The sequence below is a fragment of the Pararge aegeria genome, chromosome 15 (genome assembly GCF_905163445.1).
Source record: "Pararge aegeria chromosome 15, ilParAegt1.1, whole genome shotgun sequence".
Classification (NCBI taxonomy): Eukaryota; Metazoa; Arthropoda; class Insecta; order Lepidoptera; family Nymphalidae; genus Pararge; species Pararge aegeria.
In genome coordinates, this window is record NC_053194.1 from 17,933,743 (window position 1) to 17,955,842 (window position 22,100).

A 22,100-nucleotide genomic window follows, 5' to 3' on the forward strand; every position below is an offset into this window, starting at 1 on the left:
TGGTTTAAGATAGCAATCTATAATTGTAACGCCAGTTACTTACAATGTATGTAAGGAGATTATAAGAATTACTTAGGTAGGTATATTTACGTATAAGTGAGTAGGTAGATACATAATAATTTGCTCGACTTGTCCGGTAAAAATATAATGTTAGATTAGCAGCCCATGCTCGAGTCAGATGATTAAGTTCAATTCTGCTGCCATTAAATCTCGCAAGCTAACCAAGTAGCTACCTAAATAGGTACTAAGGTTTGATTGCAAAACTTGTCGTGGTAACATTATATTAAGAAAACTTCAATAACACATTGCGATATTTATATATATAGTTATATAACATTAAGTATCACGTATAAGCTCATCTCATCAACCCATTACCGACCAACTACAGGGCACAGGTCTCATCCCATTATGAGAAAGGGTTAAGGCCGTAGTCCACCGCGCTGGCCCAGTGTGGATTGGAGGACTCCACACAACTTTGAGAACATTATGTAGAGCTTTGAGGCATGCAGCTTTCCTTACGATGTTTTCTTTCACCGTTGTAGCAAGTGATATTTTAATTAGGTACTTAAAACCTTAGAGGTGCGTGCTGGGATTCGAGGCCCCCCGAAAGTGAAGTCGAGCTCCTAGCAAAAAACGCTATCATACGTATCATAAGCTTTATAATGTTAAAATACTTACTGAAGAAACCAGGGCCTGATTGCAAGATCCTATTTTGACGAACCGATTAAGTTAAAGAGGATATAAACACTAAGTACTTGATACGGTTACAATTATTTAAAAAAAAAAACTTATGATAAAATAATTTTCCAAATGTCTTAATTGACAGTCTACTAGACGACTTTGAAATCTTGGTAGCCATAAACAAAAGTTGCTCCTTCGTGCCTTATCCATCTACAAGACCTTGTGCCCAGTTGGCCCAGACAAACAAGAATTGAATTGAAACAAAAGTTGAAGTTGAAATCTTGGTATTCTATCTGAGCCTGATTGGAACTTGGAAGGCCAAATACTGAAGCCAAATGTTTAATTATTATCATCCACGCCAAATCACGTAGCTATAGTCCAAGCAAAATTAGGGAATAGATAATGAAGAACTAAACTACTTATATCGGTATACCCACAGAGAACGTCGTGAAGAACACAACAAGAAATATTTTTGCATACTTACTAGAGTAATTTGTTCTGGGACCGTAAACCATCCAGATCATTAAAAGTATGAGCATAGAAACAGAAATAAAGCGTGAGAATACGCTGCTTTTTAAACAAGGCTCAATGTTGCTGGTTGCTCCCCAACGCACGAGCAGCGGTCTACCTAAGTCATATTTTGGAGGTGAAAGTGAAATTTATTTTAACCAGCTTGACCTCTTTACTTATTGAGTACGACTCATAATAAATTGATGAACTGTGCTTATAGTTAACGGAATAGGCAAGGTTATGCGTCTAAGCTCACTGAGCTTACAACGGTCGCCTCTACGCGTCGCGTAGGCTTGTCTTCGCAGTGTTCTTTACTCCGAGGAATGAGACATGCCGAATTACAAATGCGATGTGAACCTGGACAGCGTCTTGGTGGAGATCGGAGAGTACGGCCGCTACCAGATTCAGAACTACGTGCTGATCCTCGTCGCCATCATTACAAGTGCCCTCTATAACAGCCAGTACATATTCACCGCTGCAGACGTCAAGGCAAGGTAAGACTATAGGACCGTATTCGTAGTCCTTTCGCTTATTGGCATCTTCTTTATCTTTAGGTTCACTAGCTGTCTTCAGCGTTCTTCGTAATTTTTGTAGTACCTAGTAGTTAGAGGTTTTTGTGACAGAGCCGTGCTTATTTCTGCCGCTACGTAGCATTGTTGCAATGCTGTGAGGCTGTGAGGCACGTGAGGCCTCAATTTGATGGACACAGGGCTGCATGTTGCAGGACGTGCTCCTTGCATGCTCTTTGAAATTTTGCTGTTTTTGGGCAATCGTTTTCCACTTACCATCAGGTGGGCCATCGGCTCGGTCTGTCAATTATTACTAAGTATTATAATTTTCATTATCCGTTGCTAATTAGTAACTTATTACTCTGCACATTTGATATTATTATCTTACACAATAATCTTCGATCTATCATTGTGTATGGGTAGGTACAAGTCGCCATGACCGGCTTTTAGTATTTTTGATGTGAAACATCTATAGGCGGAGGGTAAACCTGATATATGATTGAATTTTTGTATTTTGTATGTAACAATAAAAATTAATATTAATTTCATTCTAACAGTCATTACTAACCGACAAAAATCATTACTAACTTACAAAAGGAGTGGTTATCCATTTGGTTGTATTTTTTTAATAATTTGTGGAACAAATTTGTAATGCTTTATCTTTTCATTATGCAATATCTGCAATAACTTACAGAAAACAATTTCGATGTTTCACATCTGCCAGGCGCGTCGTCCCGTGACGGCTCACACGTTTTTTTTTTTCACTTGTAAGTAGTTTTTAGGGTAAAAGCGCACTAGAGTTATCCACGAGTGGCTCGTTTGCGGAGGTTCGCAACGCTAATAGGAATCAACCGAAAAGAAAGGTCAAGCAAACAACTTACATCTTCATCATCATATCAACCCGCGAATCAGCATATCAATACCTGTGACCAGAAGACACGCGTTAACGCACAACGAGAGCGGGTTAGGCCGTATACCACCACGCTAGCCAAGTGTTGGCAGTCTTCACACGTCCGAGAACACGATGGAGAACTTTCAGCAATGCAAGTTTCCCTACGCCCGCCTGGCGCAGAGGGCGGTTCCCATAACTGGAAAATGTTTGTGTGATAAACATCAATGTTTTTCAGTGTCTGAGTGTTTACTTGTAAGTATATTATATGTATTTATGTATATTATTCATAAAAATATTTATCAGACATTTTAGTACCAATAACTCATGCTACGCTTAATTTGGGGTTTGATGGCGATGTAATGTCGTGGTATATTTATTTATTATTTATTTTATATTTATAATGTCTTCCTTCACCGTTAAAGCAAGTGATATTTAATTAAGTAAATTTAAAACGCACACAGCTCTTAAAAGTTAGAGGTTCGGGTTCCTCAGTCCCCCCAAAAGGAACTCCAAAGCCCTTACCACAAGGCTATCACCGCATTTATATTAAACTTTAATGAAATTTCGGTTATCTTTCCTTATGGTGTACAATAAAAATGTGCATTGCACTGCATGCATTTTTTAGGTCTTGCAATTATTCATTCAATCTATTTATTTATTCCACATTACGATACGCTTATAAACCTACAACTTCTTAAAACTGTATTGCTAGCGAGGCAGGTAATTTTCTCCCCGGGGAAAGAATCAAATTTTATCTTTTCCCACTGCTTTATCAAGTCTCCAACGCACAAGTGAACATAGGTATGTTATTTTATGTACCTACGTTTATTGTTTATTTTAAAATTAATAAATCGGTTTTATTTCTTGTTTCTTTTTTTATCTGTGCACCAACCACCATTTTAACTCTTTGTTCTCTTTACCTTCATTAACGCCGCCCTTACGCCCTACGTTAGTTCATAAATTTAGTTTCCTGTATTGTTTTTTTTATTTTTTATCATTTGGTGTAAAGAAGAGTTTTATTATTATTCCACCAATCTAGTCTACCGATCCGCACTTGGCCAGCGTTGTAGACTACGGCTTAAACCCTTCTCATTCCGAGGGGAGACCCGTGCCCTGTAGTGGGCCGGTAATGGGTGATCATGATCATAACAATATTTGTTGTCTACTGTCTGTGCTAGTAATGTATTGCATTGCGGTCCGTCATCGTGTGGGCTCACCATTAGTACTAGATCATATCAATTTTCTCAAATCTGTCGCGGGCAGCAGTGCGGAATGCGAAGTCGCAGGCGGACGTCAGTCGCCGCGGACGAAGGTGCTCGGGACGAAACAGCGTGCGAAATTACTTTTTCATAACATAAATAACATCAAATAAGTAAACAAATACAGAAGGAAATTGTAAATTGCTATAAAAAAGTGCTTCAAAATAAATCGCTAAAAGAGCATTGCATTAAGAACACATATGAAGGTTACAATAGTAAATAATACTAAGTTTATTTTATAATTATTTAAAAAAAGTGTTGCGATCTGAATTTGCTAACGAGGTACGAAAGATAAACTTTATCGGTAAAATAATACGATAAGTAACTCTATATTTTGTATGCTTTAGTAACTGTTTAATAATTAAATATCTAGATATATATCTGAAGTTGGTAAATAAGCCGGGAAAATGATCAACGTTGTATTTAAGAAGTACTAAGTTGAGTGAACAGAAAAGTGTTTGTACATATTAAAAGTTAAGTTCTTGCAACAAAATGAGTAAGGAGAAGGTAATAGACCTGGATGAGATCCTGCTGGAGGTGGGACAGTTCGGGAGATACCAGATGAAGAACTTCGGTTTGATTCTGATACCGATCATGTTCACTGCGATCTACAACAGCCAGTATATATTTTCAGCTGGCAATGTACCTTACAGGTGAGAATAAGCTTATTTTTGGCGCAGCTGTTGCTGTAAGTGGCTGTACCGGCCACTGGGTTTGATTAGGCAGTTTTCGTAATCTGTATATCAATACGTGAAGCAAAAACTTTGTACCCATTTTACCCGGACGGGGGAGTATGAAATTTTGCAACGGTTTTACAGATAAGTCTCTGACAAAGTACATTATGTACCTGTGAAGTAATATTTCTATAGAGTACGGTACTAATGTTTTTTTTTAATTGTGCAAAAAATACATTAAGACACACATTACCACGTATTTGACACACACGCGCATATGTGTATAGGTCCTCTTTTTAGTAATCTTTTGGATTATAATTTGTTTGAAAAAAATAGGCCAAGTAACAGTGTCAGTGCTTCGGCTAAATCTATTGAAGTATAGAAACTTATTATTTAAACTAATTATGGTAAAATTTTGACGGCGGGACCGCCAGTTTCTAGAATCCCTGCGTTTTCTCTAGTCTGGTCTGGTGGGAGGATTCGACCGTGGCCTACAGTGGTTCCGGTACGACGTCGTGACGACGTCCGGTAAAAATCGAGTAGGAGTAGTTAAGGATATCATATAACTGCTATATTCACTATCAGGTTAGCCCGTTACCATTTCAGACTGCATCATCTTTTACCACCAGGTGAGATTGTATTGCTTACTTGGAGTAAAATAAAAAAAAAACCTTTCCAGCTTACTGCCTTTTCGGTCTAGTGGTTGGTTCAGTTAAAGTTCAAGCTATCCCGGGTAGGTACGGTTCCCGAGTTAGTGTCAAATGTATTACCCAGATAGGTAAGGTTAAAATTAGGTTTCCTGGCAAGAAATTGTCGGGGCTTTAAAGCACGTGCCGTCATAGTTGTTTATCATCGCTAACGGATTGTGATAAAGGTTTTAAGCCGTTTGATAAAAAATCGTTAAAGCCACAGTCGCTGACACGCATTTGTAAAGCGTCTTATGACGGCTTTCTCTCTGCTTAGAGAGATAAGGCTTGTGACCAGCCATGGGAAACTAATAGGCTGAGGAATATGATGAAATCGTAATGTTAGGCATATGAGTGTAAGCGTTATGAGTGAAGAAGACAGAAAGCCACACACTAAAATGTTTACACGTAAGATGCGAGCCAGCACCTCTTTTAATTGACTTAGCTCAATGCTCAGTTAGCAAAAACGTCAGGATAACTTATCATGTGGCACAACCTAGTAAAAGGTTACGGCACAGCATTATGCTACATTGCTTTATGCAGCGCAGTTTTTTTAGCTGGATCCCCATGCCAGGTGGTTTTCAGATGCGATTCCCCGCGGGTTATCATTCCCTGGGTGATGGAAGATCAGAATACACAGTTGTTATCAACCTTTCTTTACTCACTTATAACGGATAACGGACAGCAGCTATCTTAATACCCAAAACACTTTGGGTCTAGTTGGTGATGTGTGTTTTGTTGTAGTATTTTATTTACCAAAACAAAAAACTTGTCCACTCATTTGTTCAACTATGACGTCACACCAAGCGCGTTAGTTTTGTGTCCGCGTCGATTGGCTATTTTTTTAAATAAAAATTTTAAAAACCCTTTTGTACGCAGTCGAAGTCAAGAGCATCCGCTAGTCCTTCATAAGAATGAAGAGTTATCTCCCATTCCGCAACATTGTTACACACTACGCAATCTCCTAGCGTTAGATGGCCATCAAGATTTCAAATAGATATCTAAATAAGTGCCTACTTATTGCTTACAGTTATCAGTACACGAGACACTTTGAGCTCAGCCCGAACTTCCACTTAGTGTGGTTTTACAGTGACGCTTACTGTCCGCGCGGGTGGTAAGCGCGCGGATGACCCGCTCGAAACTATAAAACTAGTTTAAAGCTAGTCGCGCGGTTAGCCGCCTCGTACAGTCGTGATCGGTTTGCCGGCTCATACAGTCGTGATGAGACTTCTCGTATTTATTATACTATATTACTTATGGAAAAAAAGGCAACGACGACGACGTATACAAGTACATCCTTACAATGCCACTAGATTGCTGAGAGGCGCGTTCTCTACATCGTTTGCGGATTTAAGAGAACATAGTGACAAGTTCTTTAAACATTTTCGTCTGTCTATAACAACATTTAATGAATTACTCTGCAAGATAGAACATAATTTAAAAAGATCAAGTTTACGTCGAGCACCTATAGAACCAGTTGAAAAGTTGGCGATTACCTTAAGGTAAGTGGCATGAAAAATACTATTTAATTTTTAGTAATTACTTTATTTAGAAAATTTAAACAATCAAAAAAACAAAACTCGTTGAAATGTAATTAATAGAAATTGTCGTTTTCTGATGCAATATTTGGAAAGTGCTGTATTTCTTCACAGCTTTGCTGAACAGAATTATTGACTGTTGAATGAGGATCATATTGATTTGCTGTTTGATAGCCTTGCTGAGTGGTGGTACTAGACATTGATTCGTTGACTGGTAGCGTTTGGTTTGAAAAATATGATGAATTGGTTGCACACATTACAGAAGAATTAGAATCATTTTCTGGTGACATGACGGTGTAATATTGACTTGCTGATTGATAACCTCGTTGCGTAGTAGTATCATTAGAATGATTGGTTGTTGATGTTGTAGTAGAATTTGAGTTATGTTCTGGTGACAAGATGTTGGACGTCGACGTAGTGCCACTTGAAGTTGGCGCGGAGAGATCCATGGCGATTTGCAATACTTTGGAACGAAATAATAGTTTTTTATAACTGTTAAAAGATTTTAGTATTGGACCTAGAGAATTAAAAAATGACAAATCGTCAGAGCTTATGTCTGGCATATTTTTGTCTAACAAATCTACCAACTTTTTCTCAAACGCGGAGTTCTCTTGTACCCGTTCATGTTTCCTCTTCCGAGTCCATGTTGGTTTATCTTGGTCAGCCACCGGAGTAGAACTGTTTTGAGAAGAGCCAGAAATTTCGTCGTTATTTACTACGTGAGCTATTGTTTCAGATGAACTTGATTGTTCATTAATGTTGTACATAGATTCTGAAACTTCGTTTTCAGTGATACGATCAAGAAAGTTTAATTCTTTGAAATAAATGTATTTTGTAACGGTTTTTGCCCCGCTACCAGATGGTGCTTTTTTCATATTAGCTTTGGTTTTGAAATATCCATCTCTTGCAGATTTCCATCTTTGACGTAAAAGCTTATCTGAAACAAAAAAAAATTGGCAAAAATAATATTTTGTGTATCACGCCTTCTCACTTGTACTTTTTATGAATCCTTTCCTACTTGGAACTTTCTACTAGTTCTAATAATTATATATATTTTTTTCAGATTCTTAGCTACTGGGAACACTTACTCCGATCTACATGTCACATACAGAATGGGCGTTACTACTATAAGCAAAATCGTCAAGGAAGTTTGCTGTGAGATATGGGAAAAACTACGCGAAGAATGCATTCCTCAACCGACAACGCAAATGTGGCAACGTATTAGTGCAGAGTTTGAGATGTATGCAAACTTTCCTAACTGTTGTGGGGCAATAGATGGTAAACATATACGCATAGTTAATCCCGCAGGTGGAGGGTCAATGTTTTACAATTACAAACATTTTTATTCTATTGTCCTTCTGGCAATGTGCGATGCCAACTATTGCTTTACTTATGTCAACATTGGTTCTTGTGGGAAAAACTCTGATTCCACCATATTCCAAAACAGTGTACTATTTCAACAGTTAGAAAGAAATAATTTAAGGTTACCGGCTCCAAAGTACCTGCAAGGATCTAATATTGTGGCACCTCATATAATAATTGGTGATGGTGCATTTGGCATATCGAACTATGTGATGAAACCTTATCTTCGAAATGATATGAGCCACAAACAGAAGATATTCAATTACCGTCTAAGCCGTGCCAGAAGGTACATAGAATGTACATTTGGAATATTATCAAACAAGTTTAGAGTGTTTCACACTCCAATGAACGTGAGCTTCTCCAACGCAAAAACTATAGTTAAAGCTTGTTGCGTATTACACAATTTTATCAGAGTGCGAGACGGCTACAATGGAAATGACTTATTAAGCATTAGTGGTTTGATTGACATGAATCTTCAGCCAGTTTCTAGAACAGGAAACACACTACGCGAAGTGTTTGCCGATTACTTTATATCGCCTGCTGGCAGTGTTTCGTGGCAAGACAGACAAATATTCTAGAGGTACCTACCTAGTACCTATTTGAAAGAACTTATTAGTGGAATTGAATTCATTGTCGTCCTTTCAAGTATAGACTATAGTGATGATTCATAGTCATTTATGACTAATCTAATGTGTTTTTTCTGCAAGTAAACCGTTGAAGAGTGTTCAAATCATCAAAAATCCACAATCTTATTTTTAAATCCATAAAGATAGTGCTCCAACAAGTAAAATTGATCAATTTACCTTATCTTACCCTACATATCGATTGAAATCTTACCCTACATATGTTTAACGACGACTTTTATACCAACATAATATAAATTTTATATTATAAATGTAATTGATAAAAATACAAATTTTATAAACATACCTTTGTCTTTCTTTATGTAATTTTCTCCAAAGATTGCTTCTCCAACTTCTTCCCAAGCCTTATTTTTTGCGTCTTTGTTTTTGTATAATTCGTTCGATGGATCCCACAGCAACGGTCGAAAGCGAACTTCTTCAATCAATCGACCCGTATCGATATAATTCGCATTCATTTTGGCGACGACGGTACGCATGCGCGCGTCCGACCGGCGAGACTGTGCAACGCACACTGAACACAATGACTCCTCGCCCGCACGCGGTTGAAAAGCGCGGCTGAATTGCCGTCAACGCGGGCCATCCGCGTGACTATGTAATGATCCATGAGACGCAAAGCTCGTGGCCCGCGACGCTTACCAACTGCGCTGGCGAAAGCGTCACTGTAAAACCACACTAAAAAGTTTTACTGTCACGTAAGAAAATCTGGCGCGAAAATCATTATAAGTACTTGTATGTTCCTGAGGCCATTCATGTTAACAAATTCAAAGATGTTATAAATACGATGTGAAATGGACCAATCAAAAGAAAATTAACCTTTTAATTTCGTTTAATACTCAAAAGAAAGGACAGGGAATCGGGACGTGGCTGTCTGTGGCCTGTTTAAGGTGTTTAATATATCCTCTGTTCTGCATGACGCATTGTGTGTTAGGCACACTACGCAGATATGCCTAGGCTAGGTATGTGAACCAGAAAAATTTTGAGTACAAATCAACAATTTAATGTAATTTTGTTTCAATAAAATTGGCATGATTATGATAGAGAAATCATGAGGGTCTGATAACAAATCGTACGACCTATCCATTTAAATTATTATCAACGACGATTACTGAAGATTTACGAACTAAATACAGAAATCCGGAAAATTACTTATCTGTTGAGTAATGAGTAAATTGCCATTGTCGAATTAATAAATATAAATGAATCTAAACTAAGAACAGATTTTAGCAAATTAAGTTCAATTTGAAGAACGTAGAGCTTTTTGGTGTCGTCATAGCGTATTGGAAGCGGTGATAGCGCATTGGGTAGAAGCTCGACTTCTCTAAAACAAAAACTGTAGTAAAGTAAACAAACACGTTATTGGTATGTTTTTGATAAATGTCCCGTAAGCTTAAAAGCTTAATCAGGCATAAGCACCTAATAACGATCCAGGAAGTGAGCGTTTCATGATGCCGAACTTCATCATTACTTTATTGTGCACTCGAAAATTGAGTACGTACTTATTATCTCTGCTAGTCGTAATACCGTGGATATTCTACACATGCGCGCTCTCACGTCATGTTAGCCGATCATTCATCATTGACGAAATTATTTTTGGGCACAACTAACACTAGGATTATTTCTACAAGATAATGTTTAATTACTTTTAGGGATAACAGAATACTTGACAATGAACCGTTATCAATCATTATGGAGAGTTATCAAATACTACTTTTCATTACAGTAGATAATAACGAGTTTATTGATCCTGGGGTACTGATTGGTATTTTGGGGAATGTTCGCGTCTCTGTCTTTTCTGAGTTATGTGTGTTTTTAACTAAGGCGATTAAAATATCACTTGATTTAGCAGTGAAGATCTCATCGTGAGGAATCCTGCATCGCTGAGAGTGCATAATGTTCTCAAAGGCGTGTATCTACCAATTCCACTAGACCAGCGTGGTACCTAGAGAGATTCTGAGAATCGTGTGTCAGAAAATCAGAAAATAAATCAGCCTCTCGTTTAAAATTAATTAAGAGCAATCATTGTTTATTAATATTGCAATTAATACACTATTCAAAGTGGAGGAACTATCACGCTCAAGGGGACGGTGAGGAAAAATAAAAAAAGGAAGTGTTTAATGACAAGCGATCTCAGTACAACGAGACTCGCGGCAAACGAGTATACCGGATGGTTGTAACTAGGTTAAAGCGTTATCCTTTTTATTACTAACGCCATCTAAGAACTCGCAAATAAAAGATTTGTAATGTGATGTCGTGACAAAGCTATTTTTGTGCGCTTACATTGCAAAACCTGGCTACACCATAGGAGGTAGAATAAATCAATGTACTACGGAGTTATATATCTTAGAAAGATCAATAAAAAGTCCACGGCGGTATATGTTTACCTCCAAAGAAGAACCCACACTAACGATTTATATCCTATCCTTAACGTTTTACAAAAAAAAAATTGGGCTATTTACCAATCATCAGAGATTTAAAAAGCGGGGACAGAGCGGCTGGCGGGCGCGGGCATTTAAACTCCCGCTAAATTACATACATAAATAAATATACTACTACAAAACACAAATCGCCATCTAGCCCCAAAATAAGCGTAGCTTGTGTCATGGGTACTAAGATAACTGATGAATATTTTTATGAATAATATACATATAAACACCCAGACACTGAAATACATTCATGTTTCATCACACAAACATTTTCCAGTTTTGGGAATCGAACCCACGGCCTTGGACTCAGAAAGCAAAGTCGCTGCCCACTGCGCCAGTCGGCCGTCTAATACATAAATACATTGTACCTTTGTGAAGCCGGGTGGATCGCAATTTGTCAATAATATTGGCTTGTGTTACTGAACAGAAGGGCAAATGTGGGTAGCGGGTGGGAAGCCGTTGAAAACAACACATTTAAAATACCTACAACGCATAGTTATCCAATGTAACCTCACAAATAATGCCGATTGAAAGTACAAAGAGATGAATGAACGGCTGCAACAGATAAAGGGTCAGATTCATTGCATATAAGTAGGTAGTTACCTAGCGTACATACGTCAGAGCTACTATTGTTACTTTTCACGGAAACAAATTAACTTTGAAGTAGATAATGTAAATCTACGAAGTATAGAATTTTACGTTTTGTCTTTCTTAGAAAATGAGAGATTTCCGCTAAGGGTAGGAGCTAAGGGCTATGGCCATGCTCATAGTTATCATCATCATTTTCCCCCATGGAGATCACTGCTGCGCACTTCTTATGGACCAATTTTATATAACCACAATCTGGCTGCGTTTAACGATACGGCCCTCCTTGGAATCTCAATGCAGCATATATGCTGCATATTTCTAAGCTTTATTGTGTACCTTGGCCATCATAGCCGTAAAAGTGTTTAAACTTTTATTTGTCACTCTTCATGAGGGACCTGTAAGTTGGGATTCGACTTCAGTTTAAGGACCCAATAAAGTATGGTATAGAATTATGTGGGAACAGATTTACCCACCTTGTCTCAATTGTGACTTGACTAGTTGAACGTTGGAAAAATCTTTTATTTCAGATGCAAAGTCCCAGAGTGCGAGGCAAATCCCCCAAGGTTCGAAACCAACGGATGGGGAAACTGGGCTTTACCCGACGGCAGAGGGCGCTGCGAGCGGTACTTACCGATCGGTAATACCTGTGCGGCCGACTCCTTCCACCCCACTGACACAAAGCTGTGCTCCAGATGGGTGTATGAGAACCACAACACTATTGTTTCGACGGTGAGGTTTGGCTTCTTAATCCCTTTCCTAATAGCAGGTGCGGACAGTGCTTTCAAGTCAGTAATTCCTGCAGGACCACAACATCAGTTTCTCAATGGTGAGGTTTGTCTTCAAAATAGCCATCCCAATGGCCACTGTGGACAGTGCGTACCAATTAGTTCCACCTGACTCTTTATACCCATCGTCTGTCTGTATGATTCTGGGTGTATGTGACCACAACACACTATTATTAAACGCTTAGTTTTCTTTCGTTAATTTCCTCGTATTTGAAATACAAAAATAATAATCAATAAAGCTTAATTATTTGTTAATGCTTAACGTCTAGGGTTTCTATTGCCTTTTTGAGTTAACTGAATGCACCTTAATAGGTACATAGATCGTTTAAATTTGAATTGAGACACAAAAGATAAACCATTTACGTAATCATTCCCAAGGACAGATAAAGAGGTCCCGAAAGCTGAAAGAGTTGGTTTTGTTTTGAAGTTTCATTTTTATGTATTTATATCGCAGGCTGGCTTTCCTGTTCTTTATTGAAAATACTAACAAATTACAACAACATTTTTAAGTACTTGGGTATAACTAAACAGCAAAGGCAGGTAGCATTTCAGTGTTTTGTTCGGAGGCAAATTTAGATCCTCAAAATTAAATTTTGCCTTATACGAGTTTATTTTGTAAAATTGTTATCGGTAATTTAAAAATTTTGTTTCTCATTTTTCAGTTCGATCTGGCATGCGAGGAATGGAAGCGTACGTTAGTCGGCACGCTTCACAGTGCCGGTATATTCCTTGCTCTGCCGCTAACTGCTTACATCTCTGACAAGTAAGTGATTTGAATTCCTTTTTGTAATTTGTAAAATGCTAAGTTTCTGATACGTATTTAATATTCACTTAACTATTTTGTCTTTCAATGTGTGTTTCAATAATTTCTGATATGCAAGTAAAGAGTTGTTCTTCAATACTTATATTTAATTTCTTTATGCATATAAGATAATCAGAACCAACGGAATTCTATCTAGCCTCTCTGGCAACAGCGAATACTATACGCGTAGGTAAATACTATACGCTTTTATTATTTCTGCTCTTTTGTATCTAACTCAAAAGCTTTAGAATATTTCATCACGTTTCATTATCTCGATTCAATGCGCGATTCACTGCATTGACAAAAGAACAATGCTTTAGATATTGCAATAATGCCAATTTAATATTTTGTTGAAAAAAATAAGACCATTTTAAAATAATGTGCCAGAAAGAAAATATCGGTGTAAATATATGGGAGAAGAGAGCTAGCCAATGCCTGGGGTAGATCGCTAAACGTGCTCTTCAAGGTACAGCCACAAAATTAAGAAAAACTCGGTACTCTCTTCAAGTTATCGATGCTGCGGCCAGCAAAATCTCCTGATTTGTTAGAAACTTAGTGCCCTTAGCCTTGCAACATTCTACATATATCCTTTTATTATTATTTCCTTACTAGGCGTCGCCCGCGTTTTTCGTCGCGTTTGCGTTTTACACTCTTTTTCCCCTGGGAACCGTTGGTTTTCCTCCGATTAAAAGGAGCTTCTGTTATTCTCGGTCTTTTATACTAATTTTATGCCAAAAATTAAGTTGATAAGTTGCTCGGTTAAGTCTTGAAAGAAGAGCAAACAAACACACTTTCGCATTTATAGTATTAGTATGAATTTAGTTCTGTTCCTTACATTACACGAACTAAGTTTATCCTTGAGCGTTTTTACTTGGCAGAATATGTTATATTTTTCAACCCAAATTTAAAGGTGTTCTATTTACTGCCTTCCAGCTTCGGTCGGCGAGTGGCATTCATCCTGACTGCCATCGCCCCGGCTGCTGTGGGTTTGGGACGTTCCTTTTCCCAGGACTACATCACCTATGTGTGTCTGGAGTTCTTCGAGGCAGTCGTTGGCGCTGGCGTGTACAGCTCTGGTTTCATTCTTGGTAAGTCGTTTTATTCTTAGCATATTCCTGAGAATTTATTTAATCAAAGACTACACATTTTTTTTCATTGAAAGAGATTAGCGATGTATGCACCGCAATATCTTCCAACATTAATAAATATATACCGAAAGCAACAGCCGAAAATTTACATGGACTGCCAAAAAAAGTTCAGATTAATAAAGTTCACTGGGTCACCTAGTTATGTTGAATATATATACAATTTTATAATTAACTACAGCTCCATGGACCATTTGGTACAAAACTAACAAAGTTCCGGAAAGACAAAGGGTCAAATGTAATATATTTACAGACATGGGCTCATCAATAGAATTCATTATTGCCTTTACTATTCGTTTGTTCGCAACCACCTATTGTATTTTAACACGAGAAATTATAACCTGGTGTATTCTTTTTTCAGCACTTGAAATGATGGGACTCAACAAGCGGGTTCTCGGAGGCAACATCATTTCTTGCACCTTCGCAGTCGGTCAAGCGGTAGTTGCACTAGTAGCGTGGGCTGTGCCAGAATGGAGAACGCTGACAAGGATCCTTTACGTTCCTTCTTTTCTCTTTGTATTCTACTACTTCCTGATAGAGGAGAGTGTTAGATGGCTGCTCAGCAAGGGCAGGAAGAAGGAAGCGGCTACAATCATCTTTAAAGCCGCAACGGTCAACAACAGAAAACTTTCTCCTGAAACTATCAAATTATTGACCGACGATACACCATCCACCACAGACGAAGCCAAAACACAAGCAACTCCCGAGGAGAAGCAAGAATCTATTGTTTTGCAAGTGTTAAAATCAAAAGTTATAGTATCAAGGTTGTTTATATGCTCATTTTGGTGGATCACGGTGACGTTTATCTACTACGGACTTTCAATAAACTCTGTGTCCCTTGCGGGGAACAGCTACGTGAACTACATCCTCACGGCGCTGGTGGAGATCCCAGGGTACTGCATCAGCGTCCTCACGCTGGACCGCTTTGGACGGAAGACTTCTATCATGACCGCCTTCTTCGTTTGTGGAATCTCTTTAGTCTGCTTGCCCTTCATTCCAGAATGTAAGTTTCTAAATAACAAAACATTTAATGTTAAATTTAGCCATGGTTATAGCTAGTACATTTATCATTTTATTATATATATGGTAATTTATATTCTGCTGTGTTACTATTTAGTTTTGTTAAGCGGTTAGTTAATCAAGGAGAGATTTATCAAATTCCTCAAATTGGAAATTTTAGAAAAATCGCATTTTGCTGTGATTTGTTCATTTTCTTTATGTATTTTTTTAGTGTTAACACCATCATGTAGAGTAGACAGTAGCCTAGATCTTACTTTGCAGATTTGCAATGGCTGCAGACGTGTCTGAACTTGCTGGGCAAGTTGTGCATAAGCATGGCGTTCAGCAGCATTTACATCTACACCTCGGAGCTGTACCCCACCACCATCAGACACAGCTTGGTTGCCGTGTGCTCTATGGCGGGTAGAATTGGACAGGTCATTGCACCGCAGACACCGCTTTTGGTTAGTATACCTTAGTTTTGTTTGGGATACAGTATTCATACACATTTGCGTTTAAATTCTTCTTCAAATACTTTTCCTAATGATATCTTTAACTATCTACGTATCTTAATAATTTGATGTCCACTTGAAAAGCGTTTGTCGGCAAAAATAGCAATAAGTGTGTAAAATTGATAAAGCGTTCTGCATATTTGACAAAAGTGACTGCCTCGTTGGTCAAGTGTTTGTATATCTCGCGTGTAGTTGGAAAACCTCTCTTGTGATTAAATCGGCCAGAAAACTGCAATTTGCGTCATTTTGCGGAATTTCATGATATACAATGCACATTAAGTTTATTCACATAATTTGTTGTCCTCCACGAGCTTACTGTCATTGTAAAGCGTTCATCCACAATAGAGACATCGCACGTCATTCCACCAACAGCTGCGTTTACGATAGCGCTGACGATGATCGGCAAGTTGTGTATCAGCATGGTGTTCGCCTCCATCTACATCTACACCCTCGAGCTGTTCCCCACGCAGGCGCGCCACTCCCTGATGGGTTTCTGCTCCATGGTCGGCCGGATCGGATCCACGGTCGCGCCCTTGACGCCTCTACTGGTCTGTTCTGTAGCGAAGCTAAGCGGAAAGTTTAGTATTTGAGTGCTAGTCCTGGTCGCTTGTAGATAAGAACTGTACAAATTCTTGACTCTAGTTTTTTGTGTAGATTGCTCGTAGATTTAACTCCCATATTAGCAAAGCGTCATCATCATAAACCCATTGAAGAGCCGCTACAGGACCTCCGGGTCAACTTTCAGAAGGGCTTAGACTGTAATCCACAGCGCTGGCCAAGTGATGAATGCCCCACATCGTCAAATTGATGTTAGATGATTGTTCATAAATTTAACCTGATATCCAATGGTTGAAAGATCAATCAAAAAATCAGCGAATCAAAAGCTTTTGAACTTAATAAATGATTTATGTGATAGATTGAAAAGTCTAGGTATTAAGTGTTAGTCAGGTTCGTTAGGTAATTTATTTAAAGTACAAGATTTTTTTGCATTTAATTTTCCGCTTTCAAGTAAATAGACCATAAGTAGTTGTGCATGTCAATTTTATCTGACCAAGTAGCGTATAAAATCATGAATTTGGGTTAATAGCTTTGTTGTTTTAAAAATAAACAGGTGTCTTTAAAGAAAACGAAAGTGTATTTTTGGTATTGACGTGAATTTTTGCATAAAGATAGTTTTTAGATGGAATAGCAGCACAAGGCAGCAAATTTATCCGTCTAATGAGCATTTTTAGTTTTAGATATATAATAGTAAACGAATTCTGATGAAATCTATGTAATGTACTATACAAATAGTATTTTTTATTTAATTCGAAAATTGTATTAAGTAACAAAGAAAAATGTACCTAATTAAAATTTTCGCTAAAGGTAAACTAACATTTTGGTTAGATAACCATTCAGTCTCAAGAGATGTTCAAAAAAAATATTGAATTAAGAATCTCCTTTGGAAGTCGGTTAAAAATAACATACCCTCTTCGGCGCGAAGAACTACACACATTATTAATATTTTGGGTTCTTCCGAGCACTTCACTTTCATTTAGAAGCGCTCAGCACCTCAACAATATAACTTTGTATAAGTTGCATTATAATTCAGGTGCCGTGCGCTGACGGCAGATATGAATACAGTCGTCTTCCTGATGGTCCGTGGATAGGCTTCATTATATAGGCTCAGAGGCCCTAAAGAAAGAAATTAGGAAGAAAGAAATTTTTATACTTGCTTACATAATTGCTTACAATTGTAAGTATACAAAAATATATAACAAAAAAAAATCACAAAGCATGTGGACAAATAGGGTTCCGCCTAAGCACGCAGCCGCAGCGAGCTGTGACGCTGGTTTTCAGGGGGACCATGTTTGCTCACAGACGTGTTTGCGACTGCTTACTGACCCTATAGTCGGTACCTCGCGGTTAAAGGCGACGTTGATTGCTGATGTAAGTGACGGCGCGTGTCCCCAGATGGCCTACATGGAGGCGCTGCCCTACCTGCTGTTCGGCGCCATGGCGGCCGCGGCCGGCCTGCTCATGCTGCTCACGCCGGAGACGCTGCACGCGCGCCTGCCCGACACCGTGCGCCAGGCCGAGGCCATCGCGGCGCCGCGCTCGCGCACCACCGACGTCATCGTGGACTAGACCGACCGGATATCTCATCATCCTCTTCACTGGACCGGTTTCCGTATTCCCGCAGTCTTCGCTTGTTGTGTAAATAAATCCTCCGCTGAACCTGTTCCATCCAGAAGCCAAGCTTGTCACGCAGCTTGTCCGGTACTGCGTGAATCATACTGGGCATTGCAGGAAGAATTCTTAATTATATTTTTTCACCAGTTTTCGTGCTTCATGTTAAAACAGTTACCTAAACTACGATAAGTAACTACCTAATATAAGCTTAAGCGAACGGCACATTAGACTTAACATTGTATAAAACAGTATGAAGCCAAGTACACTGACAAAGGTTGGGGCTACCTCGTGCTAGACGCTGCTGACACCATTTAGTGAACCTTGTTAGCAAATGCGTGCCACTCGAGCAGCGAATTCAAATTATTCATGCTTTGTATGCGAATTAAATACTAACCACTCAGAAGAGTTCGTAACTCAGTCAAAAATATCATGATGCGGGTCACGTATTCGACTGTCAACTTACATGTGGTCCGAAAACACACCATCGAATTTCATTGAGAATACACACTAGACACAGAGTCTTATCCGAGGTCACACTAGCACTTATCAATGAAAGAAGATTAAACATGAATAAAGAGAACCAAAATATCGGGCAGCTCAACAAGAGGGTGAGGAAATCTATAAGACTCGATCTACGGAGATATAGCCGAAATACCATCATTGATACAATCAAAGAAAATAGAGGTCTAAAAGTGTTCCAAAGGAAATTAAATACTGGTAGCGGCCAAATATACAGTTTGCTGAGACCCGATGGATCTAAAACAGAAGATAGGGATGAAATCTTGAGAACCGTAGAGAACTTTTATACAGATCTCTACAGTACTATAACATCAGAACCGAAGACCTACAGAGGAAGAGATCCCAGGGCAAAACTAGTAAGACGTAGGACTGAAGATCTCCCGGATATAAGGCTGTACGAAATAAGTAACGCACTGAAGCACATGAAAAACGAAAAGTCATCCGGGCAAGACCAAATCCCGATTGAACTGGTAAAATGTGGTGGTAAACCTGTTCGTAAGCGTCTACAACTTATGTTTACTAAAATAATACACGAAGGTGTAACGCCCAAATCGTGGAAAAACGCTGTTATAACGCTAATCCACAAAAAGGGGGACAAATCCAACCTAGCTAATTACCGACCTATTTCAATCTTAGACCACATATATAAATTATTTACGAAAGTGCTAACAATAAGACTCACACAGCGCCTGGACTTTGAACAACCAGTCGAACAGGCTGGCTTTCGATCAAATTTCTCAACCATAGATCATATCTTACGATCCGTCAGCTTATAGAAAAGTGTGGGAAATACAACCGTCCTCTCTACCTCACTTTTATAGACTTCGAGAAGGCATTTGATTCCGTAGAGCACTGGGCAATATTTCATGCCTTACAACGTTGTTAAGTGGACGACAGATATGTCCAAATAATTAGAGAAATTTACAGCGGTGCTACCCTACAGGTTAAATTACACGAACTGATAAACCAAATAAAGATCCTTAGGGGGGTTCGCCATGGCGACACAATTTCACCAAAGCTATTCTCTGCAGCGCTGGAAAATATCTTTCGCCTTTTAGACTGGTCTTCGAAAGGCATTAACGTCAATGGCAAAATACTGTCTCATCTGAGGTTCACTGATGACAGTGTTCTTAAAGCAGAAAGCTTAAAACACCTACAGGCGATGATGGAAGAGCTACATACAGTGTGCACAGCCGTAAGACTTAAAATGAACATGAACGAAAGTAATGTGTCGGGATAACATTGCCCATATTACTGTCCACGGCTGCCAGGTAAAGTGTGTTTCCGAATATGTCTACCTCGGACAAACAATAACCTTAAGCAAGGAGGGACAGGAAAAAGAGATTAGCCGACGCATCCAACTCGGGTGGGTAGCCTTTTGGAACTCTCAGACGTCCTTAAGGGAGACATTCCTTTATGTTTAAAGCGCAAAGTGTTCGACCAATGTGTCCTACCCACTACGACATATGGAGCAGAGACATGGACCCTTACAAAGAAGGTGGTGCACCGGCTCAAAGTGGCTCAGCGGGCAATGGAAAGAGCGATGTTAGGTTTGTCTCTATTAGATAAGATTCCCAACGTAGAGATCAGAAACCGAACTGGAATCACTGACATCGTTCAAAGAGCAGCGGCCCTGAAATGGAACTGGGCGGGTCACATATGTCGAAGGGAGGACGGGCGATGGAGCCGAATGATTTTGGATTGGCAACCGCGCACTGGACACAGAAGCATTGGCCGACCACCAGCTCGATGGAGAGATGATATTGTAAAGGCACTAGGGAAGAACTGGATGCAGCTAACCAGCAATAGACCGAGGTGGCGTGCGAATGAAGAGGCCTTAGTCCAGCAGTGGACTGAGATAGGCTGATGATGATGACACATGATAGTTACTGTGCTACTTTTCTGTGGTCTATAAAATATACTGAAATGATTGTCGCAGGTTATCTGCAATTAAATGCGTGTCGAAGTGACCAGTCCTCGTGAGCGAATATAGTCGACCAAATATATTTACGTTAAACATTTATGTACATTCTGCAAACTAGTCTTAAAAGAGTTTGAATATTTTAGTATAGAGCCAAGTTTACCTACTGTCCGCCATTTTATTGTTTCGATGAGCTATCTAAGTTATTCTGCACCGCCGCTCAAACCTTTCCTGTACAAGTCTAGATCATGAAGACATAAAGCTTAAGTCAATATAATTCGCTTTATAAAGCTTTTTACAGAGTATGATTGATTTTATTGCCACTTTTTCCACCACCTATCTTGAGATTTTCATTGTGAAAGCCGTTAAACATTATATTTTTAGTTATTTACTGAAGGCGCCAGTAAATAGGACATTTTTTTGTTGCCTACCATTAAAAAAAAAGACAAAATGGCGAACGAGTAGGTTAGACAAAATATTCAAAGTCCTTAGTGTTAAGTTAATTTAAGATAATTTGTAAAATAAGTTATTTCATGTACCAATAGTAAACAATGTACATTACGTAATAACACACAAATAATTCAGTTTTATTCACGCGTGTTAACAAGTGTGTAACAGTTCATTAAGCAACGTGTAAGTTCGAGAAGAGTAGGTATAATAAATTCGACGTGTCAAACATTGTGCTAAAACCCTTGCAAGATGTTTAATCCAAATTACTTTCTACTCGGGCTCAAAAGTCGTCGGACGTACACCGCAACCAAAAGGCGCGGTATAAAAGAAAATTATTTGTGGATTAGGAGTAGGTTCCTCAGTGTTAACTTTGTCGGTATAGTTATGTAATTATTACTTTATATCTCTGTCATATATGTCTGTTACATATGTACAGTGGCGTGCATAGAGGGTATGCACAGGGTATGCAGATCATATAAAATGAAGAAAATCTCCGGTACGAGTTGTAGAAAACTTAAGTATAGGCATTGTAAGAGTTATAAAAAGCCTACCCTCAAGTATTTATAACTTGTTCTGGAGATTTTCTTCATTTTATACCATCTGCATACCCTGTGCATACCCTCTATGCACGCCACTGCATATGTATATAGGTTTACTTGTTAGTTTTTATTTCTGATGAGGAATAAAGGGAGAAAAATGATAACATGATCAAACATTACCAAAAACGGTTTATTATTTTTACTTCCTACCGTAACCGACTGGCCAAAGGTTTTGACGACAACTTGAAGCTTATGTCGATACTTTAGTATAACTATAGCGTAAGTCGACTGTAAGACGGCCATGGTCTGAAAACTTCGGCTGTGGTGTGTTACCACCCTGCTTACAAACTAGTTACCACCCAACTGGCAAAAACGTGCTTGGTATAGGTTTTATATAACTGCTAAGCGCACTGCAGTTACCATTTATCTTGTAGCTAACGGGCTAACTTATATGAATATAGTGAATTATTGCTCTAACCTATTTGTATCT

The 22,100-nt window shown here is 38.7% G+C and overlaps 4 protein-coding genes across 5 annotated transcripts; 3 read left to right on the plus strand and 1 right to left on the minus strand.

Moving 5' to 3' along the window:
- The first annotated feature begins 1,426 nt into the window (after positions 1-1,426).
- LOC120629749 (organic cation transporter protein-like) lies at positions 1,427-18,699 on the plus strand. Of its 2 annotated transcripts, none has more exons than XM_039898770.1 (7): positions 1,427-1,685; positions 12,294-12,495; positions 13,214-13,314; positions 14,287-14,441; positions 14,860-15,501; positions 15,780-15,961; positions 17,963-18,699. In XM_039898770.1, the coding sequence occupies exons 1-7, from the start codon at positions 1,522-1,524 to the stop codon at positions 18,134-18,136; spliced, it is 1,620 nt and encodes a 539-aa protein (XP_039754704.1). In that variant the 5' UTR covers positions 1,427-1,521; the 3' UTR covers positions 18,137-18,699. The 2 variants fall into 2 exon arrangements, with proteins under 2 accessions (XP_039754704.1, XP_039754705.1); XM_039898771.1 differs by lacking the exon at positions 1,427-1,685 and adding an exon at positions 3,886-4,504 and having other exon boundaries at positions 17,963-18,696.
- Positions 6,406-9,040, plus strand: LOC120629751 (protein ALP1-like). The gene is made up of 2 exons (XM_039898772.1): positions 6,406-6,713; positions 7,813-9,040. Exons 1-2 carry the CDS (start codon positions 6,433-6,435, stop codon positions 8,687-8,689), a joined length of 1,158 nt encoding a protein of 385 aa, XP_039754706.1. The 5' UTR covers positions 6,406-6,432; the 3' UTR covers positions 8,690-9,040.
- On the minus strand, positions 6,708-9,403 carry LOC120629752 (uncharacterized serine-rich protein C215.13-like). The gene is made up of 2 exons (XM_039898773.1): positions 9,042-9,403; positions 6,708-7,686 (listed from the first exon to the last, which is right to left on the minus strand). Exons 1-2 carry the CDS (start codon positions 9,229-9,231, stop codon positions 6,806-6,808), a joined length of 1,071 nt encoding a protein of 356 aa, XP_039754707.1. The 5' UTR covers positions 9,232-9,403; the 3' UTR covers positions 6,708-6,805.
- Positions 18,700-18,747: 48 nt separating the features above from the next.
- LOC120630160 lies at positions 18,748-19,940 on the plus strand. Its single transcript, XM_039899312.1, has 2 exons — positions 18,748-19,195; positions 19,759-19,940. The coding sequence occupies exons 1-2, from the start codon at positions 18,748-18,750 to the stop codon at positions 19,938-19,940; spliced, it is 630 nt and encodes a 209-aa protein (XP_039755246.1).
- The last annotated feature ends 2,160 nt before the right edge of the window (positions 19,941-22,100 follow it).